Source organism: Scophthalmus maximus, chromosome 10 (assembly GCF_022379125.1).
Source record: "Scophthalmus maximus strain ysfricsl-2021 chromosome 10, ASM2237912v1, whole genome shotgun sequence".
Classification (NCBI taxonomy): domain Eukaryota; kingdom Metazoa; phylum Chordata; class Actinopteri; order Pleuronectiformes; family Scophthalmidae; genus Scophthalmus; species Scophthalmus maximus.
In genome coordinates, this window is record NC_061524.1 from 8,864,908 (window position 1) to 8,888,960 (window position 24,053).

Below are 24,053 nucleotides of genomic sequence, written 5' to 3' on the forward strand. Positions count from 1 at the left end.
TATTGGTTATAACTACAACCATGCTATTAGTAATTGTACAGTTTGTGTGGGGGAGGTGTTTATTTATTCCCCTCTAACTGTAAAATGTTTTGCACAAATGCCAGTCATTCCCTCTTTCTTGGCTCTTCCTTGACAGGCAGGACTGAGCCTCATCTTGAATGACATCCAACCTTAATTATTTCATAAGGTTCGAGGGTGTGAAAGGAAATCTCCATATATCTTAAGATGGCAAAACGATACCATAAAAGTTAGATAAACTTTATCATTGACTCTTCTTGTCAAGAATATGGTCCAGTTAAGGAAAAAGATATCCCATTAAAAAAGACACTTGCCATGAAATATCTGCATGTATATAGAGTAAAATCATAATGATGTACCCACATATATAACTGCTACAGTACAATTACTGTAGCTCATTAAAACTGGTAATTCTCATTTCTTCCCTTTAAAAGTTTCTCAGGTATAGATTTAGTGGCTTTCTCCTTATTTTCACGCTCATTTACTGTAGACAAAAAAAACAACACTCAATGTGCATATATAAAATATCTTTTATTGATATTTTGCAAGCTTTAAGTTTCCTTTGAATGGCTCACTTCATTTTGTGAGTGAAACAATTCTTAGCTATCAGGTATGAAAAGAAAAGGCCAGGATAACATTTTCTCATGATAAAACCAAAAAAAAACCAAACAGCTTCCAGCAGCAAGTCATGATTTCACCTCAAACACATTTAGTACAGTTGAACAGAAAAAGATGCAACTTTTTTTAAAATTACCCTACAGACGAACAACGATCATTTCAATAAATACAAAAACAGACAGGAGTCTAAATGTGATATAAATAATGTGTAGGTTGCAACAGACAGGTTGAAACTTTGGAGGGAGATGTGGGCGTATCTACACTGATTGTTAAGCCTTTAGTGAGTGCATTTAATGCAGATATTTAGGTTTTCCTCTGATGAAAACAGCTGCAGTCTTTTTCCAACATTTTAGACTGCAAATGACAGGATGGGGATCTTTTCTTCAGAACTAGAAAAAAAAAAGTTGCTGCCTGGTTTTCCAAAAGAAAAGTCACATTTGTACATTTTATACATGTGTCAACTGTAAATACATGATTTAAAGTGTATGTATGAAGTGGCACAGTACCTCAGCTCGTCACCGGAATGAAGTTTCGTTTCTTAAAAAAAAGACTAACGGATAACTAGTATTTCTTCTGAACACGGTTTTTGAAATTAAAATAAATGGATGTTTTTATTCACTGTATACATTTACCTGTGTTCCACATACATGCATACCTTGTGTAAAGAAAACACATCTTTCAGACACCAACAGTGTATTTTTTTTTCTTCTATGTATTTGGTTCAGGTGCATGTCTTTGAGTGTGTGTGTGTGTGTGTGTGTGTGTGTGTGTGTGTGTGTGTGTGTGTTTTTTCCCCATATATACACTTTCTTTGTCGTGTGTGTGTGTGTGTGTTCCCTGGTGGATGGGGCTCAGTAGCGGTGCTCGCCTCGCGTTATGTGGGAGGAGAACTCATATCGGTCTTGACTCTGGTGACCGCAGAGGTTGCACTCGAAGGGGTCTCTGAAGCCATGGCAGCCCATGTGAATGGTGTACATGACGTGGTCCAGGAAGAGGACGCGGCAGTGTTCGCACCGGTACGCCCTCACCTGCTCCCCGTCCGCCGTCACCACCTTGAAGCCCTCGGAGGCCATCTCCATGCTGGCCCGGAGAACCTCGTACTGCCTCTGCTGCTCCTCCTTCACCAGAGGAAGCACGCCATTCCTCACCCCGGAGGTGATGTGATTGGTCAGGTAGATGAGACCGGGGGCCGCCCCGCCCGAGCGGTCCTCGTTGTTGCTCTCGGTGTCAGTGGAGTCCTGGCCACTGTGGCTGGGCGAGGCATCCTTCTCGCTGGAGGCAGACTTGGACTTGGAGAGCAGCAGCAGGTTCTCAGCTGCACTGTCTTTGGCTGACAGGTTGAGGCCCGTCCCCGCGTGGGCCTCCGGCACCGGCTTGTGATGAGCGTATATGGAGCTGAGGCCCACATCAGAAGAGGAGGCTGGGGAGGTCTGGACCAGAGGCCGCAGCGACTCGGCCCCTAAGTAGCTGATGGCACTGTTGATGGCCTGGTCGATGACGTGGGGCTGAATCAGCTCGCTTGCTCCTCCGTCGTAGGAGAGGTCCGACAGACGCTTGTCACCTGAGGGGCCAGATAGACAGAGGAGCATTGTGAAGGTAAACTTACACACCTATATTCTGTGATTCCACCATACTGTGTCTGCTTCTCTCCAGCTGAGAATGACTCACTGTTATTGGTTTTTTCCCTTCTTTTGTTATGAAGATTATCACCATTTTAATGTAAAATCAATATCCAGGATAAAACACTCAGGACACATTGATAGCAAATTATTGTCTAAAGGAAATTAAACAAATCAAAGGCAAAATCCAGATTTGACTGAACTGCAAAGATATAGATATTTTTCAAATTATCTGGTATACTGCATGCATTCTGCATTTCACAAGTGTTACACTGTAAACATTGTATTTAATTTACACAAAGGAAGCAGATTTCAGCCCTTACCCACAAACTTCTGGGGCATAGTGCTCTTACGTTTAGCTACATTATTAGCTAGTCTGTCTAGCACCAAGGCTCTGTCAGATCCCGTCTGGCTTAAGTCTTCCCTCTGCTCATTGTGGTTGCTTTCTTCCTTTACTACTGGAAAGCAAGACAGAAAAGTAGATTTCAGAGTCAAAGTAATTTGAGGTTGTCCTGTTTGAAGCGATGAACTGGTGCCCGATGGTACTTTCCTCACGGAGCACAGAGCAGACTATGCTGACACATCAATCAAGCACTGGGCCTGTAAATGTCGTATCTGTTCGTGCTCTCATGTCAAGTGTTTCTAGGCCTTCAAGCAGCACATTGAGAATCTCAACTGTGTTCATTTAATTCACAACTGCAGAGGATACATGGACAAATGACGACACGGTGACTTTTTTAGCTCTGCAGTTATTTTGAATCTGACTTGTCGGAGCATTTAGTATAACTGCAACATCGTCAGCATGGAGCACTGCAGTGGCACGCATAGAGAGTGCTGCGCTCAGGGCAAAGTAGGCCATCAGATTCGGGTGGGGGCAAAGTGAGCGAGCGCGTCGCGAGGCACCGACCTGTGTAGATGCTGCTCTGCAGCCCCATGCACTGGAGGTAGTTGTGGCACCGCTCCTTGTGCTCCTCGAGAGAGCTGCGCTGCTTGTAACTCCTCCCGCAGTACGCACACTTGTGGGGCTTTCCGACTACAACCACACACACAAAAAAAAGCATATCAGTGAACAGAGAAACCCGAAAGATTCTTTATTAAATTGTTTTTGGTTTGGTTACACAGTCATGATTTAACCTAAAGGTAACTTCACCTGCCCTTTCATGCAGCTCGTTCATGAAAGAACACAGGGATGTGCTGGATTTTGACACTTCCAGTTTGATTTGAATAAACAGAAGAAGACAAACTGGGTACTGTATGTGGCCCTGACTGTGGTCAGACAAAGGAAAGAGCACCACCTACAGGACAGCCAAGGGAGAAGACGTGGCAGTAGAGAGCCCACACTTCCCTACTGATGATCCCTGGAAAGTCCAGTGCAAAAACTACGCAAACAGACTTTTATATCTCTTGGGAGGACATGAGCATGTTGGTAGCTCCTACTGAGGTCATGTCCTCAGTATTTCGGGGGGGAATTTGGAAAGAAACTTAAGGGGATTTTTCCTTCGACAAATCAAAACTTCCATATGTTGGAAATTGTATTTTATAGGCTGATTCCTGTATAGACTCATTTGAAAGGTAACTGCTTTTATGCCGATAAAAATAAATAATGAATAGATGAGGGATTTACTATTTTCTTGTACAGGAATGAACTTTTTTTCTTTTGAAATTTGTGTTGTGCATGTTGCCTCCCACTTATTGACTATTTACTCACGAGAACTGTAGGGTAAATCCAGGGAACTAAATCTGGAGCCAAATTGAGGGTTGTGGGGTAAAACATATAAATGAACAGTTGAATGAACAAAATATGAAAAATCTGTAAAATATAATTAAACAAAAAACATTAGCCCCCGTTGCACATGGTGCATTATTTATTCCTGTTTAAGTAACATTTGTCAAAAACTACAGTTCTCAGCTGTAACAGGAAATTTCTGATCATTTTCTGACCTGATTTCATATATTCACATAGCAACCAAAGGGCTCGGAGCTGAGTGCCAAAGACAAGGTAGGGAAGTCTAAAGTATCAGGACTAGTGGTTCGAGGTCTTTTCATGGGATTTGTTGACAATAACAAAAAATTGTTCGAACATAAAACAGGAATAATATCATTCCCATCTTTAATATCGTATATCTTTAAAGCATAGGCCACAGTTTCTGTGTTAATGTTTCATAATCATTTAATAAAAAAAGAAAAAAAAGAAATGGTGTGCTTTTGTATACTTGCATCTTAACCTTTTATTCAGTTTAACTTTACAGAGCCGGCTTTGCAAGCGCACTGTTTCCAACCGAAACATTTCAGTAGCACATACTTCTGCAAAGCATTTGCAAAAAAAAGTGACACCATATCTACTCTGTCAACTTCCCCTTATAAAGGCCCGGGCTCTCGCTGTATGCACTGCAGAAAGTCATGTCATGCCTTTTGTAAAGACTTCCACCCAGGGTCCCAGAATTACCATGACTGCAGAAGTTTGCAGTGTGTGTGCCACCTATGCGTACTCACCCGAGTGGGTGCGTAAGTGGCCGGAGAGGGCATCCCTCCTGCGACAGGCGTAGCTGCACAGGTGACACTTGAAGGGTTTCTCCCCAGAGTGGAGCTTGATGTGGCGCAGCAGGTTACCCTTCTGCGTGAAGGAGGCACCGCACTGGCTGCACTGGAAAGGACGTTCTCCTGAGGAGAAGAGCACAGCAGAAACACACCGTACTGTAAAGAGGCTGATGAAACACACGACAGAGACAGAGCAGAAAAAAAAAGGGGTTTCAATGGCACCCATTTAGGTTTTTCATGTATCCGGCAATTCCTGATTTTGAAGGCCTTTTTCCTGCACTGCTGCTTAAAATCTCACCATGTCTGATTTCTCGACTGACAACAATAAAACAATTTTTCTGTGTGGAAAGAAAGGCAGGCTGCCGCTGTGGGAACGCGGGGTCACTGCACTACAAGCATCCAGAGTGCCAGAACAAGCTGGATGACGGTTTGTCTCAGGAGCAGAGAGCAACCCGGCATTCTGCGGGAGGGTTTCACAGCAGAGTGACACTCCATCTCTCCATGCTCCCCCTGCCCCACCGACTGCCGGCGCTCTGATCGAACAAGAGCCTTTCAGACTCAGCCTGCCAGTTCCGTAATGCACCATTGCCTAGGTCAATTTGATCTGAAAATCTCATTTTTTACTCTTCTTCGTCTCTAAAAAAAGAGCGGCACATCACAATGCAAATTCAGCCTCATTTGAATAAAGCGAAGGAAACACTTTGTGTTGAGAGCCAGTCTTCCTGATCAGCGCCTCTGGAATAAACCAATATCCACCCTCTCCGAGTGTTGTGGCATTCTGTGAGAACGTTTTAATATGGCTCTTTTTTCAAAGGCCCCCCATAAAATAAGAGTCACCAGTGAAGCAGCAAAAATGTATAAAAAAGGATATTCATTAAAAATGCATTTCAGGAGCAAAGACTCACCACAGAATATTTTCTATTTAAATAGGAGGCACTTCATTATATCCTTTATTGTACTTTCTTTTGCATTTACATTAGTCTAGTGTTCCTTTCTTCCATTTTGAGTTTCATTAGTTTCTAAAGCATGACAGTTAAGTGCCTTTTTCAAAAATGTTCCCCACCACTGGTTTGGTTCCATTACAATAGAATATCAATTTTGAAATTTTAAACTTTTAATAGCCAGATAATTGTCACTTCATGGAGATTCCATATAACTGCAGCAGATATCATGTTCCTCAACTGAGGGCAAGTTGTTTTTTTTCCGGACCAAGTTCGTCTCTGATACTTTCTCGCACAATAATTTGACCAGTTATGGTTGCTGTTATGCAGTAATAAAGAGTCATTTAGATGAACAATAATGAATACTAATGGTATGCTCAAAGTCTATTTAACGCACGACAGGAGGGTGTACATGCATACAGCCGAATGCTGCGGCATGCCATCACAACTACGTTTAAGAGTTTTTGAAAACACAAGTACAGGCTCTGAAGTTTTTATCTACGACTGTTTCTACTTGTTACGTGTAGGGCGAAGAAGACACAAAGCTACATTGTATGCACTCTGATATTGCTTGTGTTAATGCAAAAACAGTAGGAGACAACTACTCTAAGATCTAAATTTACCAGCATTTAAAGTCTAAAGAACTGCTCCAAATCTGTAGGGAGGCGCCTCAGTGGACACCTTTCTACCCCCTCATCCATCCCCTCTTACTGACAGTGAACATGGGTGCAAAGGAAGGGCAAGAAGTATTGCAAGTTGGCTTACCAGTGTGGCTTCGCTTGTGCACCATCAACACATTGGGGCCAATGCAAACTATCCCACAGATATCGCACTTGAGCTTCCCGTTGGGCAGCCGGATACCACCGGCCGAGGAGAAGGCCTTGGCTTCAGGCCTCGGCTGTGAGCCGTTCACCTTGGCCCCAGAGGCATCGATCACGCGCAAGTCTTCCGCACACTCCTCCTCCTCCACGCCATTCATGTCACAGGCCAGCCCATTCTCCTCATCACTGCGAGCCTCAACTTTAATGTTACAGACTGGAAAAGAGGGCAAGGGGGGGGCCACGGTTTAGAATACGAGCATGCTTCGTTCATGATGTTATTTGCTAAAGATGGGCAATTTGTCAGAGTGATGTGACATGAGAATAAACTACCTTAGTGATCATTTCTAAAAATGCATGTGAACTTGTTTTGCATTATATCACAGATATACCTATTTTTCACTTAGCCGGGAATGGCTTCACTCTCTTTCGAAATTGTTCTTAATTTTATTATTGGATTAAAAAAAAAAAGTTTCCTCATTTACCTGACCAATTTGGTTCACCGATTTATTAAATTTTTCTTTCTCTTATTGTCGTTTGGCCTTTTACTTTCATGAGATACTTTTTGCGGCAGTGTGAAGGAGACACATATTATCCTTTACTTTTGTTACTTAGATAAATCACTTGCCTATCTTCTCTTTTTGTCGCATCAGATGAGAGGAACTATGGCCTACACATCTAAACTGTGATCTCATCTGCTTATTTCTTTCAAGGCAGCATAGTCAATTTCATAAGGATACACAGGTGGAGAGTACGACTGCTGTTGAGGATGTCGGTGATGAGATGAAGAAACACACAGATCAACTCACACCATCACACTTTGGTGAAACAAATGACAGCAAGATAAACAGGAAACAGAGACACAGGAAGCAGTGCGAAACTAGGGACGACAGCGGTGTGTATCAGAGCAACAGAGTGCGATGAACACACACACACACACACACACACACACACACACACACACACACACGAACGAACACAGAGACACATATAGGCTATTGTTCAGTTACAGGGGTCTTGGTCTGTCTTACTTTAGTTACAGTACAGAAAGTAAATGCTGCATGACTGCTGAATGGCAGTTATTATCTGTGGAACTATTCGAAAAAAAAGCTCATAGGCTCTATGGGGTTTCACAAGGTGATCAGTAAAAAGAAAAAGTTTCCTCCTTATTTTCCCACCGGTGAACTTTAGAAACATTTGAGAGAGCTGACCGATCTTGCAAGTCCCAGAACGTGGTTGCATGTCATGATGTGGCGGCAGACCTATTTCCCCATGCCTCTACCTCTGTTTGTATAACTGAAGAGGAAGAAGTGGAAATCATGAAATATAGGAATCTATGGAAAAGGGGAAGCTTCAGAAAGAGGGCCTGTCTAACTGAAATACCAAGAATTATGGAGAAGTGACAGAAAGGGAAGCACGGGAAGGGAATTGTAAAACGGCCTGTAACTGAAACTTTCTTTTTGTTTTAATTTTCACCGAGAGCCAACAGGGAAACATAAATCCCCTAATAAACCAAATGTTTCCCATAGAAAGCGAGAGGTGGAGCAACATTTGAGCAATAACAACAAAGGATCAGAAGATGTTTATGGGTGCTTTCCTGATTAAAGTCACATAATCGGCTCATCCGTCAACACAGAAGATTGTTATTAATTTCTATTGCAGGACAAACAACCTGTCCAGCTGTTGAAACTATTTTGACAACCTGTCTCGTCTTTGCTGAGCAGATGAGATGAGACAAACACAGACTGTGCACAGAAAGAGAAGGAAAGGCGTCACTGTATAAAAACAAAATGCTACTACCTGGTTCAGTCAAAATGCAAAAGATGACGGGGAGCAATGCTGTCTAAGTGTGTATGACTTAGTTACCAAACATGCAGCATGTGCTTTCAAAATGTAATGACATTGCAATGAGGATGACAATGTATCTAAGCAAAGATCTATATGTTTGGTTTTACATGCATCAACAGATAAAACTGGTGATCAACTGTTTTTTTGTCAGTTTTACACCGTCACACGTGAATCAATGAAAAGGCTTTTGCCTTGCTCGGTATTAGCTAGAGGGACCTCTCTGCAAATGGAAAACACTGGTCCAGGAAAAATCAAACAACAACAATTTAAACCCCTAAAGCAGATATACAGTGTGCTGTGCATAAGGCATTTTGTATACCATCACAGCTTTAGGGATAATGAATGGTTGGATTAATGCTCGTAATGTTTATCTGCAACTGTCAGTTCCTGAAACACCTAATACACCAGTGAGACTCTCAGGTTAAAGCAGACAGAAGGGAACCATGAACGCTGGGCTGCCGCCCGCTTCTCATGGATATGGGGAAGTTGTGAGTAAATTGGGAGTAGGAAGAAGGCTTTTTACTTTATATCATGTTGGTCACGCTCACACACCCTGATTTGCTCTTTTTGGGAAGCAACTGTGAGCTTGTATAGCACACAAACAAAGCAGGTCGCAATAAAATTGTTAGAACCTGATCTACATCTAATCCTCAGATTACAGGCAAGGCACAGACTGTTGCAGAAAATAAAAGAGCAACGTCAAATACTGAGAGAAGCTTAAATAAGCGTTTCTTTTTTTTTTTTAAAGCCATAACAGTAGTGAAGCCTTTTCGGCACAGGAAGAAGAAAATACAGAGATCGATAGCAGATACTGAGTAAGTGAGCGAGTGTGTTAGTTCTGCAGTGTGGAAACACAGGGAGCTCACTGGAGGTTCCTGTTACTGACTTGTGCTGCTCTCACTGCCTGAAAATAACCCTGTGTGCAAGGTAGTGGAACCGCATGTGTTAAACCACGCCAGCAACACACGGAGCACGACTTGCAGGAACACCAAAAACAGCCTGCTTTTCCCCTCACGCTCAAAAAAAACAAAAAACTCTCCTCCATGTTTTCGGGAACTAGACATGTGAAATCTGAAAATAACAAAGGTTCTGTCCGAATCACTGAAAGTGAAATTGTTCAACTGGGATGTGAGGTGCATCTTGTCTGCGCTCATTTATTTCAGTCGGACAAAATCAAATATAGTGAACCAGTAAAATTTTGAGAGCAAAATTGCTTTTACTCTGACGTATAAAAACCTCCCTACTTCTTGGAGTCATATATGTGTGGATTCTAATATTGTTGGTGCACAGCAATAATGACAATCCCAGGCTGTGAGTGTAACAGGAAACAACATGGCTTCTGAGGTTTTGAGCATTCGATACCTCGAGGTCCTGTGTCCCACTTACAGACCCCCTGCTTTTTTTTTTTGCCTTTTTCATTACAGAGAACTGAGCAGCACATGATCCTCGGTGATAATTATAACACATTCAGGCTTTTATCACAGCGGCAGCGATGCATAGATGTACCAGATACTCGCACTTCCCTTCTTTCGCTCTTTGGGCTCTTTCTTTCTGTCCCTATATAGATGCATGTAGCCTGCACAGACACCCATGCAAAGAGATGATATACTGAATCGGGATTGAACATAAGATCACACACAGTACATGGAGTCAGACATCCACGCCGACAGCTGTGCCCTCTTTACTGTCTTTACACGGTGCAAACGAAAGTTAAACGTTTAAATCATCCGCTGTCATTATTTCCAGATTTTTCCAGATTGTGCTAAACATCCATCAGTCGACTGAGATGAGATGTACACAAAAAAAATGGCTGCGCTTGTTCAGAAGTATTCAGAGATTCCTGCACGACAACTCAACAGTTGTAAAGTCAGAGCGAGAGCGTTGGTGAGTAAAATGTGTGCAGGTGTGTGACCCGAGTGGTGCAGCGAGGCACTGATCTGTCTGGAGCTTGGCCCCGTTCCTGAGCTCTTTATCTCCAGGAGTGTTGAAATTGTCTGATGGCAAGTTCTTCTTGGGAAACTCTTGCACATCCTATTTCAGTTTCCTCTCATACTTTATTTTTGACTCTGTGCCGCTAATCATTGCCGCTATCTGGATAAGTGGAAAAACACAGATAGGATGGCGAAATTTTGAGCTGTCGTGCTCACTTTTCACATGAACAAAATGTGCAAACCCACATTTTCACGATCCTGACATGCATCCCCTTTTTTGGTCTTTTTTTTTTTTTACCCATTTCACATCTTTAACTGTTGAAACAAATTCGTCACATTCCTCCATCTGAGCGGATCATAAAAGCCGTGACTGTTCCTATCGTTATGGACACACTAATGTGCTTGAAAGTATTAAGACGTTATTAATTTCATGGATAAACAATAATAATGAACGAAATAATATATATTTGTGCTGTGTTTGTAAGTCTGATGCATCTTGCTGTCATGCAAAACTGAAATTTCTTTTCACAAAACACCCACGTTAGAAGACTTGAGACAAATATACACCACCGATGTGAATCCCTCTTGCGGGCTGCATCCTTATTTTCACCATGATATTCCCTGGCTTGATGTTCACAAACTCAAATCAAGGCCACATTAGCTATTCCTTAAGATTCGGCTTATTAATGACATGCCATGGATCAACGATATTTTTTTTCTTCTTTTTACCTTTTCTGCCAATGACCTAAATGTGTCTCTTTGCAGCTTTAAATTAATTTATCCAAGGGATTTGGAATGGCAAATTTCTCCCACTGGATGTACATGAGATTACGTTTTTAAAAACATATTTATGCTTTTTTAAATAAATGTTGTGCTTTTGATACTACAGACGTTACTTTCATGTGACCGTTTTACTCTCATTTGGATGCTTTTGGGATTGAATACATTACTGCTGGGAAAGGCACTGCTGTGGGTTTTGACTCTTTTTATTGCTGCTTCATGGGATACACTCTACTTAATGTGGCAATCACACACTCTCATACTAATTTACGCAAGCATCAGTTCTGACCGGCTTTGGGTGAATTTGGGGAGATGTTGCCACGTACCTTTGTCCCCTCTGTTGTTCTGCTGGTGGGCGGAGCTGGCTGACAGGTCCTCGGGGACGGCCATGGGCTCCTCTGTCTCCTCGGACGCTTCGTTGGTAGGGGGGCTGTCCCTGCCTGGGGAGGTACACACCAGCACACACCCATCACTCACCGCGCAACCCCTCAACGCGTTTCATTCACGAGAAGCAAAATTACCTCCAGGTGGGTGTAAGAGCCTGTTTGTGGGCCTATTGTATCTACTTTCTGCACTCAGTGGCTCAATCATGAAGTAGGTAGTCTTTTACCTGGCATCAGGGCCAATTCCTGGGCCTCCTCTGTCTCCATGCGGTGCAAGTACTCTAATGGGAGAGAGATGGAGATGTATTTGTGTAAGTTTAATCAAGTGCAGCCTGAGGAAACAACATTATAAAAAGCTAGAGTGGAGTAAAAGGTGTACTTCTCGACGTGACTCTGTCACCTCGGCGAAATCACTCTTGTCACAGCCGCAGACACGCCACTGTCCCCCACATTACATTACAAAGAATCACAGACATTTTCATTACGAGTCTGACAGAGAGACCGAGCTTGGAAAGTGGCTTGGCTCCAGTTGATGGGGCCCGCTGGTAGCACGACTTCCCCGGGAATGAGCTTTCAGACCACATTTGTTATTTATTGTTAATTTCCTGCCACGTAATCATCCAAAAATGCAAACTGACTGCCGCAAAATTAAGCAGAAAATTAACTGGCCCCAGGTCACAGAGGATGCGGGTGTTCGCCGTGCCCAGCTGATCGGTGCTCGTGTTCTCTCTAATTTACTGAGCATGCATCGCTGAGCCCGCGGCCTGAGCACAGATGCATGCACGCCACAATGAGAAACAAAGAGAGGGAGAGAATGTGAGAGGAGGAGAAGAAGATGAGGAGGAGAGAAAGGCGACAATATAGATAGATAGAGGCAGAGAAGTATATAGCGACGGGAGGGCAAGAGTCAGAAGAGCAAATGCAACAGGAAGAGCCACGAGGAAAGAAAAGAGACAGAGAAGCAGGCCAAAGGACAGAGAAGTTCAATTTATTTATTATTTTTTTGAGCAAGACGAGGCAGTCGAGTCCAGAAGCAAACCTCCGGCCAGGCCTGAATATCTGAGGAGTCACCAGTGCTCGTGGCCCCATTAATAATGGATGGCCCTCAAGCCTGCAGCAGATGGGCCCGACAGCCTCGGCCCCAGCTCCGCCACTTCAAGAAGCCCTTGGTGGGGCGGCTGCCCAGTCCAAGCAGCCACACAGGGAGAAGTGAAGCTCCCGAAAATAGCGAAACGAGCCCAAGGGAGAAGGGGAACCTAGGCCTTCCTGTTTCACTGACAGATGGCTCCACACATTTGGAACAAATACTGGGAACCGACCAGGCCGCTCTGTCGCAACACACAATATTCTGCGGAGTCAAGTCAGGAGCTCGGTGTCCTGCAGAAGCCCAGGATACAAGTGCGATGGGAGGAGGGGGGCAAAGGTCACTGGTGCAGATGATTTGTTCGGCACAACACAAGGGTGTTGCGTGTGTCTCTGCCCAGCTCCGACTCTGCAGCGTCGCGCTTCAGCATCTGGAGTTTGGAGGTCGGGTACAGAGGGAGGTGTATTCTCATGTGCCCTTTTTCTGGGCAGATGGTGCGAGGGGAAACACGGATGTGTTGTTGGGGAGGGGGGCTTCGACAGAAATAAAAAAAGAGAGTTCCTACATTCAGCCACAACCCATTTGTGTAGGCATGTGGAAAGTAAGGTGCACGTGGAATATTCAGGAAGTAGCTACTTTTTTTCGAGAAAGTGATACTATTTTCAAGCTGCTTTTTTATTTCCAAAAGTTATAGACACTTCTTTAAAAAAAGAACTACTGTCTCGAGTGTTATGTGATTAGCCAAACTGGAATTGTCCTTTGCATTAGTTAAAAGTCTTACTCATCAAACTTTTAACTTTAGGCTTTTTCTCTTTTTTTATCAAACAAACTGAAATTGAAACAAGGGCAGGATTTTTTTCCCCTTTATTGCCGATGTGGTGGTTGTAACCACTTGTTAGTGTGTATATGAGTAATGAACTGTGGGCAGCTAGAATCTTTCAGCCAGTGAAATGGAAGTCACAGAGAAGACTTTTGACACAGAGCGCAGGGGTGCGGGGGGGGGGGAGGGGGTGCTGGAAAAGTTTTGGTCTGAGTACAGCGTCAAGTGAGGAGAGGCAGGAAGAGGCTTGTGGGTTGACAGAATTCAGTCGTCCTCCTGCGCGTGTGTGTGTGTGTGTGTGTGTGTGTGTGTGTGTGTTTGGTAGATGGTGGTGTGTTGGGGGAGGGGGGGGGGGGGGGGGGGGGGGTTAGAGGCGTATGCTCATAGTGAGGTGCAAAAGCTACACCAGGGAGCAGGGTGGAGATGAGAAACGGCGAAACCGTTAACAGATACTGAGGACCACACCAGTATAGCCAGGGTACCCTGGAGGAAGCTCAAACACCGGTGGGTATGGATACATAAGTGGAAATGAGTAAACGCAATACACATTTCAAATTAACAGTAAATATGCGACAGGCTCAAGTAAAAAAGGATAGGGTGAAGGATGTAACAAAAACTAAGTGTTTCAGTTGGAACCAAATTAAATTCTTGCATTAAAAATTCTTGCACTTGACAAAGTATGACATCATTTAAAGAAGTCTGTGACTTAAATAGAATGATTGATTATAAAAATCCAAAATAAGTGTTACCATACGACCAAGGAGATGCATATTACAGTAAATACGATTTGCTACAACTATAGCATTATATATTTATCGTGTACGTGTGTGTGTGTGTGTGTGTGTGTGTGTGTGAGTGGTAATATAATTTCTGTTTTTTTACTGACATACTGTTCTAAAAGTTTCTAGTTTTTTTTAGACATTAACTAATCAAAAGAAATTACTTCATGAGAAGTAATGAAGCTATGTGCACTTTCTTATCAACCATTAGGGAAAAGAGATTGTCCTACGCTTCCAAGCAACGTGGTACAGGGTCACATTTGTTCGTATATGCACATGAAGATTCCCATCAGTAATTCGTGAAATGTATGGGTGTCAGTGGGTAGATAGTGTGAGCCGATGTGTTCTGGGAGCCGATCGAGGGGGTGAGGGGAGAGCCAAGGTGCGCTGAAGAGAAGTTTCCTTCATTTGCATCTGACACACTTCACTACTCTGCTATTCAGACAGTACAATCATTTTAATAACTGCCTGTCTTCCTCTGCCCCCCCCCCCTCCTACTTCTGTTTCTACTGACAAGAAAGATAATGGATTTGCAGACAGATTTACTTTCAGCACCTCTCCTTCTGAACTATGAAAAAGTCTGTGCAGGTACTGGGGGTTCATTTTACACATTTTGACATAAAAATTAAAGTGGACTTGCCTTTTTGCCAAGTATTAGTTTTTGGCTTGACTGTTTGCATTCAAGTCTGGTTTTACTTAAATGACCCGGCAATTGAACCCTTAAATGTTTCAAACCCGTCACAAAAAACATTTGACTTAAAATGTAAAGTTAAATATTTACTTGCTGAAAATGACAATTACACATAACATTGTGTTTTGTCTCGAAGTTTCAAATGTGAACCAACTCACACAGAACCCATTGCTGCCAATTGTGGAAGAATAAATACATTCTTAAGTTGCATAAATATTTTCAGCCTCGTTGAAGCACAAATTATTTCCTACAGAGGCTCAGCGTCTACGGCCACTTTGCTTCTTAAAAAGAAGAACATATTTAACGATGAGTCGGTCTCTTTTTTTTTCTTCTTCTTCTTCTTCTTCTTCTGGGCGTTCAGGAACAACTTTCCACCTCAGTGACAGAAGTGTAAAAAGTTTCAACAGTCCTGCCTACATGTGTTGTTCTCTGTTCTCCCCTTCACGAACACGTTTAACACCCGAGACAAGCTTAACAGGGAGAAATTATCAGATTTATTGACAAATACCTTATTTGAGACATGAGCTTCAGCCGGCGCGTACTGATTTCCTGTTTACGCAGCGCCAAAAATATTTTCACATTCGGTTTGTTATTTATTTATTTTTTACCCTCAACAAATTTGCGTCCTAATAATTTTATTTTTTTTTAAAATGTGAATAAGTCTTTAAATAATTTTGCTGAATTTGAGATACAGAGAAACTATATGTGGAGTGGAGTGAGTGCGCACATCTGTTGCAACAGGTGCTATAATAGAAGTGTAAAATGTATTAAACGCGGGGAAAGTGTAAAGACATTCACGGCTACATATAAGGTCATTGAAAAAATTACATGTGCATTCATAAATCTAAAAAAGGGTTAGGGTTGGTGAAATAATTCATCCACGTTCCCAAAATAAAAAATTACACGTGGAAAATAGGGAACGTCCCATTATTTCACTTAAATAACCTGCTACACAGGAACAAATAACGAGTTAAAATAAAGATATTTCACTGTATTAATTCAAATAACATTAACTGTTTTGTGGATCCCTTGCATGTCCCACACCGGCAGAGAATTACGCGCAACGGACGGGATCTGGTGCTGCGGCGCACCTGCACCGAAACTACAAGGAGAGTTTTCTTTTCTTTTCCCAGCCAGGTACAAATGACTCCTAAACATCTTCACGACAAACTATCTCAGCTCAGAGACGCCGAGCGAGTCTCCGAGGTCGGAGTGGAGCTGCAGAGGCGCGGTGGAAGTCACTTTACCTGCTATTCCTTGAGTTTGCAGTATGAAGTTCTTCCAACTCTCCCCGGCTCCATGTGCAGAAGGTCGCAGCGCCGCGGCGGCCCCATGGAGCTGCGCCCGGAGTCCCTCCCCTCTCCACTGCACTTCCTCGTTCCAGCCCAACATGACTATGTCTCTGAGCTCGTCTGAGGCATTTTGCTCGCTTTTATCCACGGGCCGAGTCTGCGGCGCGCAGTCGGGCCACCGAGCCCTTGGCACTTGCTTTGTGCCGTGCCAATAAAGGCTGACACCCAGTAGACCATTACTGGCAGCCATGCATGAGATGGGATGAGGCGCGCGAGGAGAGTGGACCGTTCATTGTTTATTTATTTCATTCTCACCGAGGAAGCTGATGGGGGGGGGGGGCTCACTGGTCCCCTCACTGGTCCCCTCACTTGCATATTGGACAGCTCCCCCACTGTCACCTGTTCTGGCACGCTGAGGCAGTCCATGAAATTAACACAACTGTTTTCTATTCCATGTAATGAGTTTTTTTCTCCTTTCCTATATAGTCTTTCATCAATTTGACTTCCTCTCCAGTGATGGTCCCCTCGGTGTCGGAGCCCCCTGTCCCACCTCGTCACATCAGCCAGAGTGTCCGGAATCGGGAGTCTGTCTGAACCAGAGCGAATTGTTTCTTCCATCAACATTTCTACCCGGTGTTACTTTCTCTTTTAGGATGCGTGTGAACTGAATGTGTCGTCTCTCAGCCCGTGGCCCAGTCCTGCAGATGATGCATTATTTTTCACTAAAGTGTGGTTTTCCCTCTGGTTTTGTGCAAACTGACACTACATGCCTGACTCTGTGAAATGTTTGAGTTCCGGATGCTTCCATCAGTATGAGCTCAATGAGACACTCAAGTCAGTTAGTTCCAAACTGCTGAGAAGTGACTTGAGACTGAGACACATCATGAACAAATCCGATACATACTTGTTCCATAGTTCATTCTGAAAGTCTTGAGACTTCCATCAACTAGCAGTGGCTCAAATCACTATTCTGTGTTTAATAACTACTTTCCAATCCTACTTGACAGGCCAACTAAGGGTCAGTCCCCTGTGCAGATGTAAAATTTGAATCCAGATAACGATGGGTGCCCACATATTGTCTGAAATTATTAAAATAAATATAAATTGTGGATTAATATTGATGGGAAATCTAAATAAATAATGAGTAACACCTCTGGTTTGGCCAACTCACCTCTAATTGACCTGTCATTATCATCTCTCATGAATATCTGCCGGGGTGGATATTTGCTGTAATCATTCAATTCTTACTCAAAGCCTTTTCCTTCCTGCACGTATATTTACCGCTGATTAAGTGACGGGAGTTTATATTCACTTTCCCTGAGTAAGTGATGGTTATACTCCACTGTTTTCTCTGCTTGTGACTGTTTATCCCAGTATCCCACTGTCCTCAGGCCCCCCTCTGCGCTCTTATCTCAGGAGAGGCTGTCTGTGCTGGATTGCTGAGTCACCTTTCGTTGGAAGCCGCCCTTATCTCCTAAGAAGCACAACATTCAGGCAGTTGGTTGCAAAAGGAGGAACTTTGGGCAGGAGCACTGTGGCCCGCTGTGTCTTCACGGCCATTATAGGGATTGCAGCAACGCTCGCCGACTTCCTCAAAGCCTCGCGACTGGCGCTGCTTTCGTCTACAAGGTCGGAAGCTGTAGTTCTCGGACACCTGCAGGTATGACAAGGCTGCAGGAGGACGGGTGCGACTCCTGTGGCCACACTGACGGAATGCTGGGACTTTAATGTGACGCGGCGCTATCAGTGAACGCAGAGGTGTCCAATCGTGCCTGGGGTCTTCCATGACCCAGAGATAGTGTCCCCTTCTGTGACACAGCAGCTTCACTCACTCACATGTCTGAGAAGCAAAATACTGTCAGACCAATGATTCAGTGAAGACTTTAGAGAGGCTACTGCAAAAACTGGCATCGATACTCAACACTGGCTGAGTTAATGATAATCATCCTAAATGCTGACTTCTAAAAAGCATGTAAATTGTTATTGGTAATGTTTACAAATTAAAGCAAAATTCTGCAGAGGGCTTCAATGTTTTTTATTGCAAACACTATATAATAATATTACTTAACTCTGCAGCCTCTAAGATCATACCTCACATACAGACTGCAATCGACAGCTATACAAATCAAACCAAACATAACCCTCTGCTCCCTCAGGTTAATCCACAACCTGATGTCGCTGTAATTAATATCATTATGGCAAGTCTCAAAACATCATCAGGCAACGTAGCAGGTCGACTACTGAACAATAGACTCCGGCTGGTTCTTATTTCATGGATCTTTAAGCAGTATTCACTGTTTCACATTTGGAAGCAAGAGCAGCATGTAACCCTTAATTGGTTTCAACACCTTAATAAGTCAAAGACGTTCAAGACTGATAATCACATTAAATAGTCCAATTTATCTAAAAAGTCAATTGCAAACTGAAAAACTCTTTTCTTTAGGAATGCATTATGCTCTGAGGATGTCAGAGTAAATTAAATTCCCCTCTGCACACTAAAGCATCAATTTCCTTATGGTAATTATCTGCTGGAATAGACGTGTCACTAGAAGGAGTCAGGCATGCTTGACATTTAGCCTTTTTATAGAGAGGCGATGAGCAAAAATTAAGATGAGGAGAAGGAAATTAATCTCCGGCCCAGGCAGGCATTGAGAGATCCTGGAGGATAGTGGCTGAATCAATCATGATGTTTGTGAGCCTGTTTTGAAAAGGAGTCAGTGATGAGATTCAGACCACAGGCTGGAAAATCTGAGGAGGAGGGGGGCCTTATTTATTTATTTATATTTTTAGAAAATAGAGTTATGATTGCTGTGAGGAGGGTTACTCAGTTTTATTGGTCTTACACACAACAGCAAAATGGTCTGGGGTACAATATAGTAACAATTTCCTTTCCTTGGTGTCTTGCTAAGACGTAGATGAGAAGATTTATACCGGCCTTATGTCGGTTTGCTAAATAACGGAGGGGGGGGGGGGTTATAACCATAGACTGTATATAAAAATGGACATAATCACCGGATACGGAGAGTGATGCCAATGCAGTAGTGCGTAAAACTTGTATTGTCTTGAATGACCAGCAGAGGGCGACTCCAGTGGTTGTAAATGGTGCATTTCTGCATTGCCTTCACTTTCCGTACCCGGTGACTACCGTACATTTTATATACAGTCTATGGGTCCAACCTATGAGTGTTGAGTACTCGTATTATTTATCCAAACAATGGCTGCTGCCGAAGACTTTGCAGGTCTTGTGATCAAACCATCACAAACTACTTCTTAGATAACTGAGATGTGGATTAAGAATAGTGATGCATTATCGATCATACAACCGTTACTCCTGACAAGAGTGTGTTCAAGTACAAATTCTTGTGAAATGTTAATCTCAAACAAAATATATGAATAGAAACAGGAAAATTAGCGCATCCCTATTGCCTGTCTAAGCGTGAAGCTGAACAAACCACAGACATAAAGCTGTAGCTTGGCAGACACTTAATATTGTCAATTATATTGGGTAACATCTATAAAAAACAGACAAATGACGAGTGCAGTGTTTTCTGAGCAAATTAGCTTGGGTTAATACCAAAACGTTACTCATTATAGATCTATTATACACATCATAGTTAATACCGTGAAACATGTAACATTAGTAAAGAAAACCCATAATTCCCTCAATATTTTCCCTGTTAAACACACACACACACACACACACACACACACACACACACACACACACACACACACACACACACACACACACACACACACACACACACACACACACACACACACACACACACACACACACACACACACACACACACACACACACACACACACACACACACACACACACACACACACACACAGTGAGCGCATCAGTGAGAGAGTGAATGTTTAAGAGTACAATGCGAGCACTCACTACCCAGAGTTAGAAAACCACTCATCTAAATCAGGGGAATTATGGTAATGGGGCATCTCATTATTCTCCAACTCTCTCCGAATCAGTCACTGACATCACATCATTATAGACGTATTTATATAAACAGATTGAATGGCATGAAAAGGAAGCTGACACCTTCAAAACTTTCTTATCTGCTTTGTCTAATGTCTCCTTGTGTGTCGCTGTGTGAGACCAGGAGCGCGCGGTCTCAGGAAGGGGTTACAGGGGGTCGTGGTGGTCACCATTCTGGACAGGGGAGCCGCATGGCTGAAAACAGGACTCCCTGCTTCTTCAATTGCCCTGGGAAAATATGTAATTATTTTGTATAATAAGTTACTAAATTATTAATCATTTTTTAATTAAAAAAAATAAGAAATCCCAAAACCCAACAGTCATCTTCATAGTGAAAGACTAAATATATAAAACGACTACAGTCTTGAAAAAATACCCAGAGACACTGTAACGCAGTGTAAAGAGTGAGCTCTGGCAAGCAAAAAAAAATCCAGAGGATGACTAACTGTCGCAGCAGACAGTTAATCAATCCAAATACATGTCTTTTTTTTCTGTTTTGAGGAAAAACATATGGGAGGCCAGCCTAATCAGCAGAGGAAACAGATCTCAGGGGGTGTCGTCACCAGGAAAATGGATCTGGGTTGTGAAAAACCACGATTACCACGAGCTGCTCTGGATTCAGCCATCTGGAGATGCCTGCTCCAAAAGCCGGTAAAGTTCGCTCAAATGAGGCCCAACTAGGAAACAGGTTTACGCCTCCTTAACAGACAGACAGCAATCCCAGAGTGGAGGCTTGTTGAAGCACTTATCACGTTCATTCATGTAAACGGTCATTATCTCAGTTAAGACGGCTGCTACAACACTTTTGTGGGATTTTAAATTATTTTAAAAAGTCAAAAATTCATTTAAATTTCACCACAAATTTCCACCCTGTACTGTTTCAGGAATGACATCCATTGTTACATTTTTCTCTTTTTTTTTAAACTCTGACTCAACATTTCTAATTACGGTTACCGACTGACCAATATCTCACCAGCCCACTCATCCAAAAGAAATAATAAGACCCACAGTTAGCTCATGCAAACACCTGAAGAACTTGATGCCGAAGGAAGGAAGGAGAGAGGAAGGGTGACAGAGAGAACTCAAAATTAAAATTCAACATAAAGACATTATTACGGCTGTAATCATCTCACATGCTCATTTTCCAATAACATTGTTCCTAATCTGTTCTCTCTAATTTCGCTTGAAATACAAAAGTGGTTATGGATTATGTGTTTTTGTTATTTGTTCCTTCAGTCAGACTGAGGCAGGAATTCCACTCTGCACCTTGACATCCCTTCTTATGATTTGTAGAAAACAAAGGATATAGGTTAAAAGATGTCTTTGCTGCATTGTTACGGCTAAGGTTAAATTCTGCCTCTATTCACAAAGATCATTAAACACATGCTAAAAATTTACCACCATCTTGAATCTTAGTTTATTAATTTAATTGTACAAGTATAATTTTGGTAGTAACGACGATTACTCTAAACTGTATTAAATTTTCACAGGAATGGCAGTAAAATAAGGGCACATCCATGTGGTGAGGTGTGACATGCCAGTGGAGTGCATTAGATCGCCCTCCAGTGGACATTTGTAATAATTATCCCCCCCCCCCGGGTCTTGGAGCCATGATACAAATGATGTATATTAGGGACACAGTGAGGTCCAAAAGTCTCAGACCAATTTCCTAAAGCGGCATCATACAAAAAGAGTATAAACAGAGTACATCAGAATAGAAAAAGGAGAAAATTTAAGAAGATGGGAGATTATAGTTTGACATAAAAAAAAAATAGTCCTTGAATGACAACAAAAATGACAGATGGCCTACTGAGCAGCAAACTTGAGGACGTAATGATTTGTTTTGCTGCCTAAGTGGTTTCATATAAGTTACTGTGAGGACTCACCCAGAGGAGCGTGCAGGAGTGGCGACAGCTAGGACAGAGACTGCAGCATCAGCACCGGAGTCAGCATAGGCAGCCTTGCCTGTATAACCAGGAATGGTGGTTCGTCTGGCACAATATCACAAGTTTACACATAATGAGGCTGAATGTCAACATTTGCAAAGAATTTCAAAGGTCTGTCAGAAAGTAAGTGTTAGAAAAAATATTTAAAATACAAAATAAATGTCTGTAGATCCAATGTATGTACAGTATGTATGTATGTATGTATGTATGTATGTATGTATGTATGTATGTATGTATGTATGTATGTATGTATGTGTGAGATAAAGGTGTGTCTCACCGCGCTGTGGGCGTGTATGGAGGCACGATGCTCCTCCTCAGGGTTAACGGCTGAAAGTTTTCATCCATGTTATCAATGTTATCCATGTTCTCAGAGCCAATTGCACCACTGCAAATACATAAGAACAACACAGCGGGTCAAGGTCAGCTCTGTGGATACATGTCCGGGAAATGGATTCATGAACCCGTGCCAACATGTTTGTCAGGCACTCGCGGTGACCTCTCGAAACACAAAGTACTCACGTGTACAGTGGGATTTGTCCTGACCTTGGACATCCACTGCAGCTACAAAATAAGGAGGACGTAAGGTCACTGGGGGTCACTGTGGATCAGCATATAAACTGCTTTATATAAGTTTTCACTGGTTGTGGGGAACTTACAATGATATGGGTTTCTTGGCATCATTCCTCAGTCGAAGCTGCTGCCTGTTCCACTCAGCTCCGATAGACTTGGAGAGGACAGCAAGAATTGATCGTTTGAACAGAATTTATCGCGCATCTACATTTAGGAAGACGGTCTGATTTTGTCCTCACGTCAACATATAACACACACCTGTGACCGCTCACATAGGCAATCTGCAATCAGTGTGTCTTAATGTTAAGATATTAAAGGACACGCCGGGTAATATTCTATATTCTTCCTATTTTTCTCAAATCCAATCAACAAACACCAACCCCCTTGGTTCTTAATAAGGATAGAAAAAAAAGTTAACATACAGTATAGTATCAAACATATACTTTAATTTAGTTGTTGGCAAATACTACTGAATATTGAAAAAAAAACAGAATACCACCAAGTCAAAACTGATGCAGGTCTTTGAGAGTACTATTTCGTGTGTGGAAAAAGTGACTTCAGCTCAGCAGAAGTAATTGACCTATTCTATTGTTTAGATCCTGCCCTGTTATGTTTATCTCTTTACACAATAACCACCGATTAAAAAAAATCAAATCAATTCCCTTCAGTCAGTTGTAAACATCTAAGAACTCCCAGCTGGGGGAAAGAGAAAACGGCTGAGCTCCAGCGTTGTCAGTTTTTGTCCATTTGTGTTCTCACGGCTCACCTGCCACAGCTGAGGTCGGCTATTATAGCTCCTCGATGAGGGACGATCAGACACTGGGTCGGCCATTTTTGGAGCCATTTTTGCCAGGGTTGTTTCTGGTGCCTTCAAGTACCGTGGTAACTTTGTATGCCAACCAACTTCCTCATAACTCCTGAAAATGAATGGGAAGTTCTGGCCATTAAACGTTTGAACCATTGTTTAGCTTTATAATTATTAAAAGGAGACAATTAAAGGTCATTGGATTCTGACCTCTGGGTTGCAGATGTGTATGTGAAGCGTCGGACTGCCAGTGAGTTCTCCGTCCGTAGTCTCAGATCAGAGGAGATGCACTCCTTAAAAATAACATTTATAGTTTTATTATTGTCAGTGGCTAAAATACTGAATCAGAATAGACTAATTAATGCTGATAACTTTCTTTCCTTCTTCATTCCTTCCGTTCTTTACATGACACCAATCCGATGACCTTACAGTACAAATAAACTTTTACTTATACTTATACTTTTAGGTCTGTAATGAGTCCAGATCTGCATGTTCACTTTAGCTAAAATTCCTGGGTAACCGTTTTAACGAAGACGGGTGATCATCTGTCTTTCTGTAAACGATCT

General features: G+C 42.6%; 2 protein-coding genes and 1 long non-coding RNA gene across 13 annotated transcripts; 1 reads left to right on the top strand and 2 right to left on the bottom strand.

Moving 5' to 3' along the window:
- Positions 1-530: 530 nt before the first annotated feature.
- On the bottom strand, positions 531-16,429 carry ikzf1 (IKAROS family zinc finger 1 (Ikaros)). Of its 9 annotated transcripts, none has more exons than XM_035605086.2 (8): positions 16,116-16,429; positions 11,722-11,775; positions 11,438-11,551; positions 6,500-6,769; positions 4,749-4,916; positions 3,163-3,288; positions 2,609-2,710; positions 531-2,197 (listed from the first exon to the last, which is right to left on the bottom strand). In XM_035605086.2, exons 1-8 carry the CDS (start codon positions 16,408-16,410, stop codon positions 1,488-1,490), a joined length of 1,839 nt encoding a protein of 612 aa, XP_035460979.1. In that variant the 5' UTR covers positions 16,411-16,429; the 3' UTR covers positions 531-1,487. The 9 variants fall into 9 exon arrangements, with proteins under 9 accessions (XP_035460979.1, XP_035460978.1, XP_035460977.1 ...); XM_035605085.2 differs by having other exon boundaries at positions 2,609-2,713; positions 16,116-16,428; XM_035605084.2 differs by having other exon boundaries at positions 2,579-2,710; positions 16,116-16,426.
- LOC118283293 lies at positions 13,764-18,300 on the top strand. 3 transcript variants are annotated; one of them, XR_004784495.2, is made up of 3 exons: positions 13,764-13,902; positions 14,695-14,765; positions 16,647-18,300. It is a non-coding gene; the product is annotated as an uncharacterized LOC118283293 (long non-coding RNA). The 3 variants fall into 3 exon arrangements; XR_004784494.2 differs by having other exon boundaries at positions 14,699-14,765; XR_004784493.2 differs by lacking the exon at positions 14,695-14,765.
- Positions 18,301-19,980: 1,680 nt separating this feature from the next.
- Positions 19,981-23,618, bottom strand: LOC118284126 (spermatogenesis-associated protein 48). The gene is made up of 6 exons (XM_035606793.2): positions 23,449-23,618; positions 22,769-22,836; positions 22,632-22,673; positions 22,390-22,497; positions 22,053-22,157; positions 19,981-20,394 (listed from the first exon to the last, which is right to left on the bottom strand). The coding sequence occupies exons 1-6, from the start codon at positions 23,524-23,526 to the stop codon at positions 20,256-20,258; spliced, it is 540 nt and encodes a 179-aa protein (XP_035462686.2). The 5' UTR covers positions 23,527-23,618; the 3' UTR covers positions 19,981-20,255.
- Between the last annotated feature and the right edge of the window lie 435 nt (positions 23,619-24,053).

What these genes read in the sequence shown, in the direction of transcription:
- ikzf1 (XM_035605093.2), bottom strand. Translation starts at nt 16,410, where the DNA reads ATGGCTGCCAGTAATGGTCTACTGGGTGTCAGCCTTTATTGGCACGGC. An exon ending in GGAATTGGCCCTGATGCCAG is followed by an intron (nt 11,552 to 11,721) that starts GTAAAAGACTAC and finishes GTACCTCCCCAG; the next exon opens with GCAGGGACAGCCCCCCTACC. An exon ending in GCACAAGCGAAGCCACACTG is followed by an intron (nt 4,917 to 6,499) that starts GTAAGCCAACTT and finishes TCTTCTCCTCAG; the next exon opens with GAGAACGTCCTTTCCAGTGC.
- LOC118284126 (XM_035606793.2), bottom strand. Translation starts at nt 23,526, where the DNA reads ATGGCTCCAAAAATGGCCGACCCAGTGTCTGATCGTCCCTCATCGAGG. An exon ending in GCCAAGAAACCCATATCATT is followed by an intron (nt 22,674 to 22,768) that starts GTAAGTTCCCCA and finishes CTTATTTTGTAG; the next exon opens with CTGCAGTGGATGTCCAAGGT. An exon ending in ACTCCTGCACGCTCCTCTGG is followed by an intron (nt 20,395 to 22,052) that starts GTGAGTCCTCAC and finishes ATATTTTCCCAG; the next exon opens with GGCAATTGAAGAAGCAGGGA.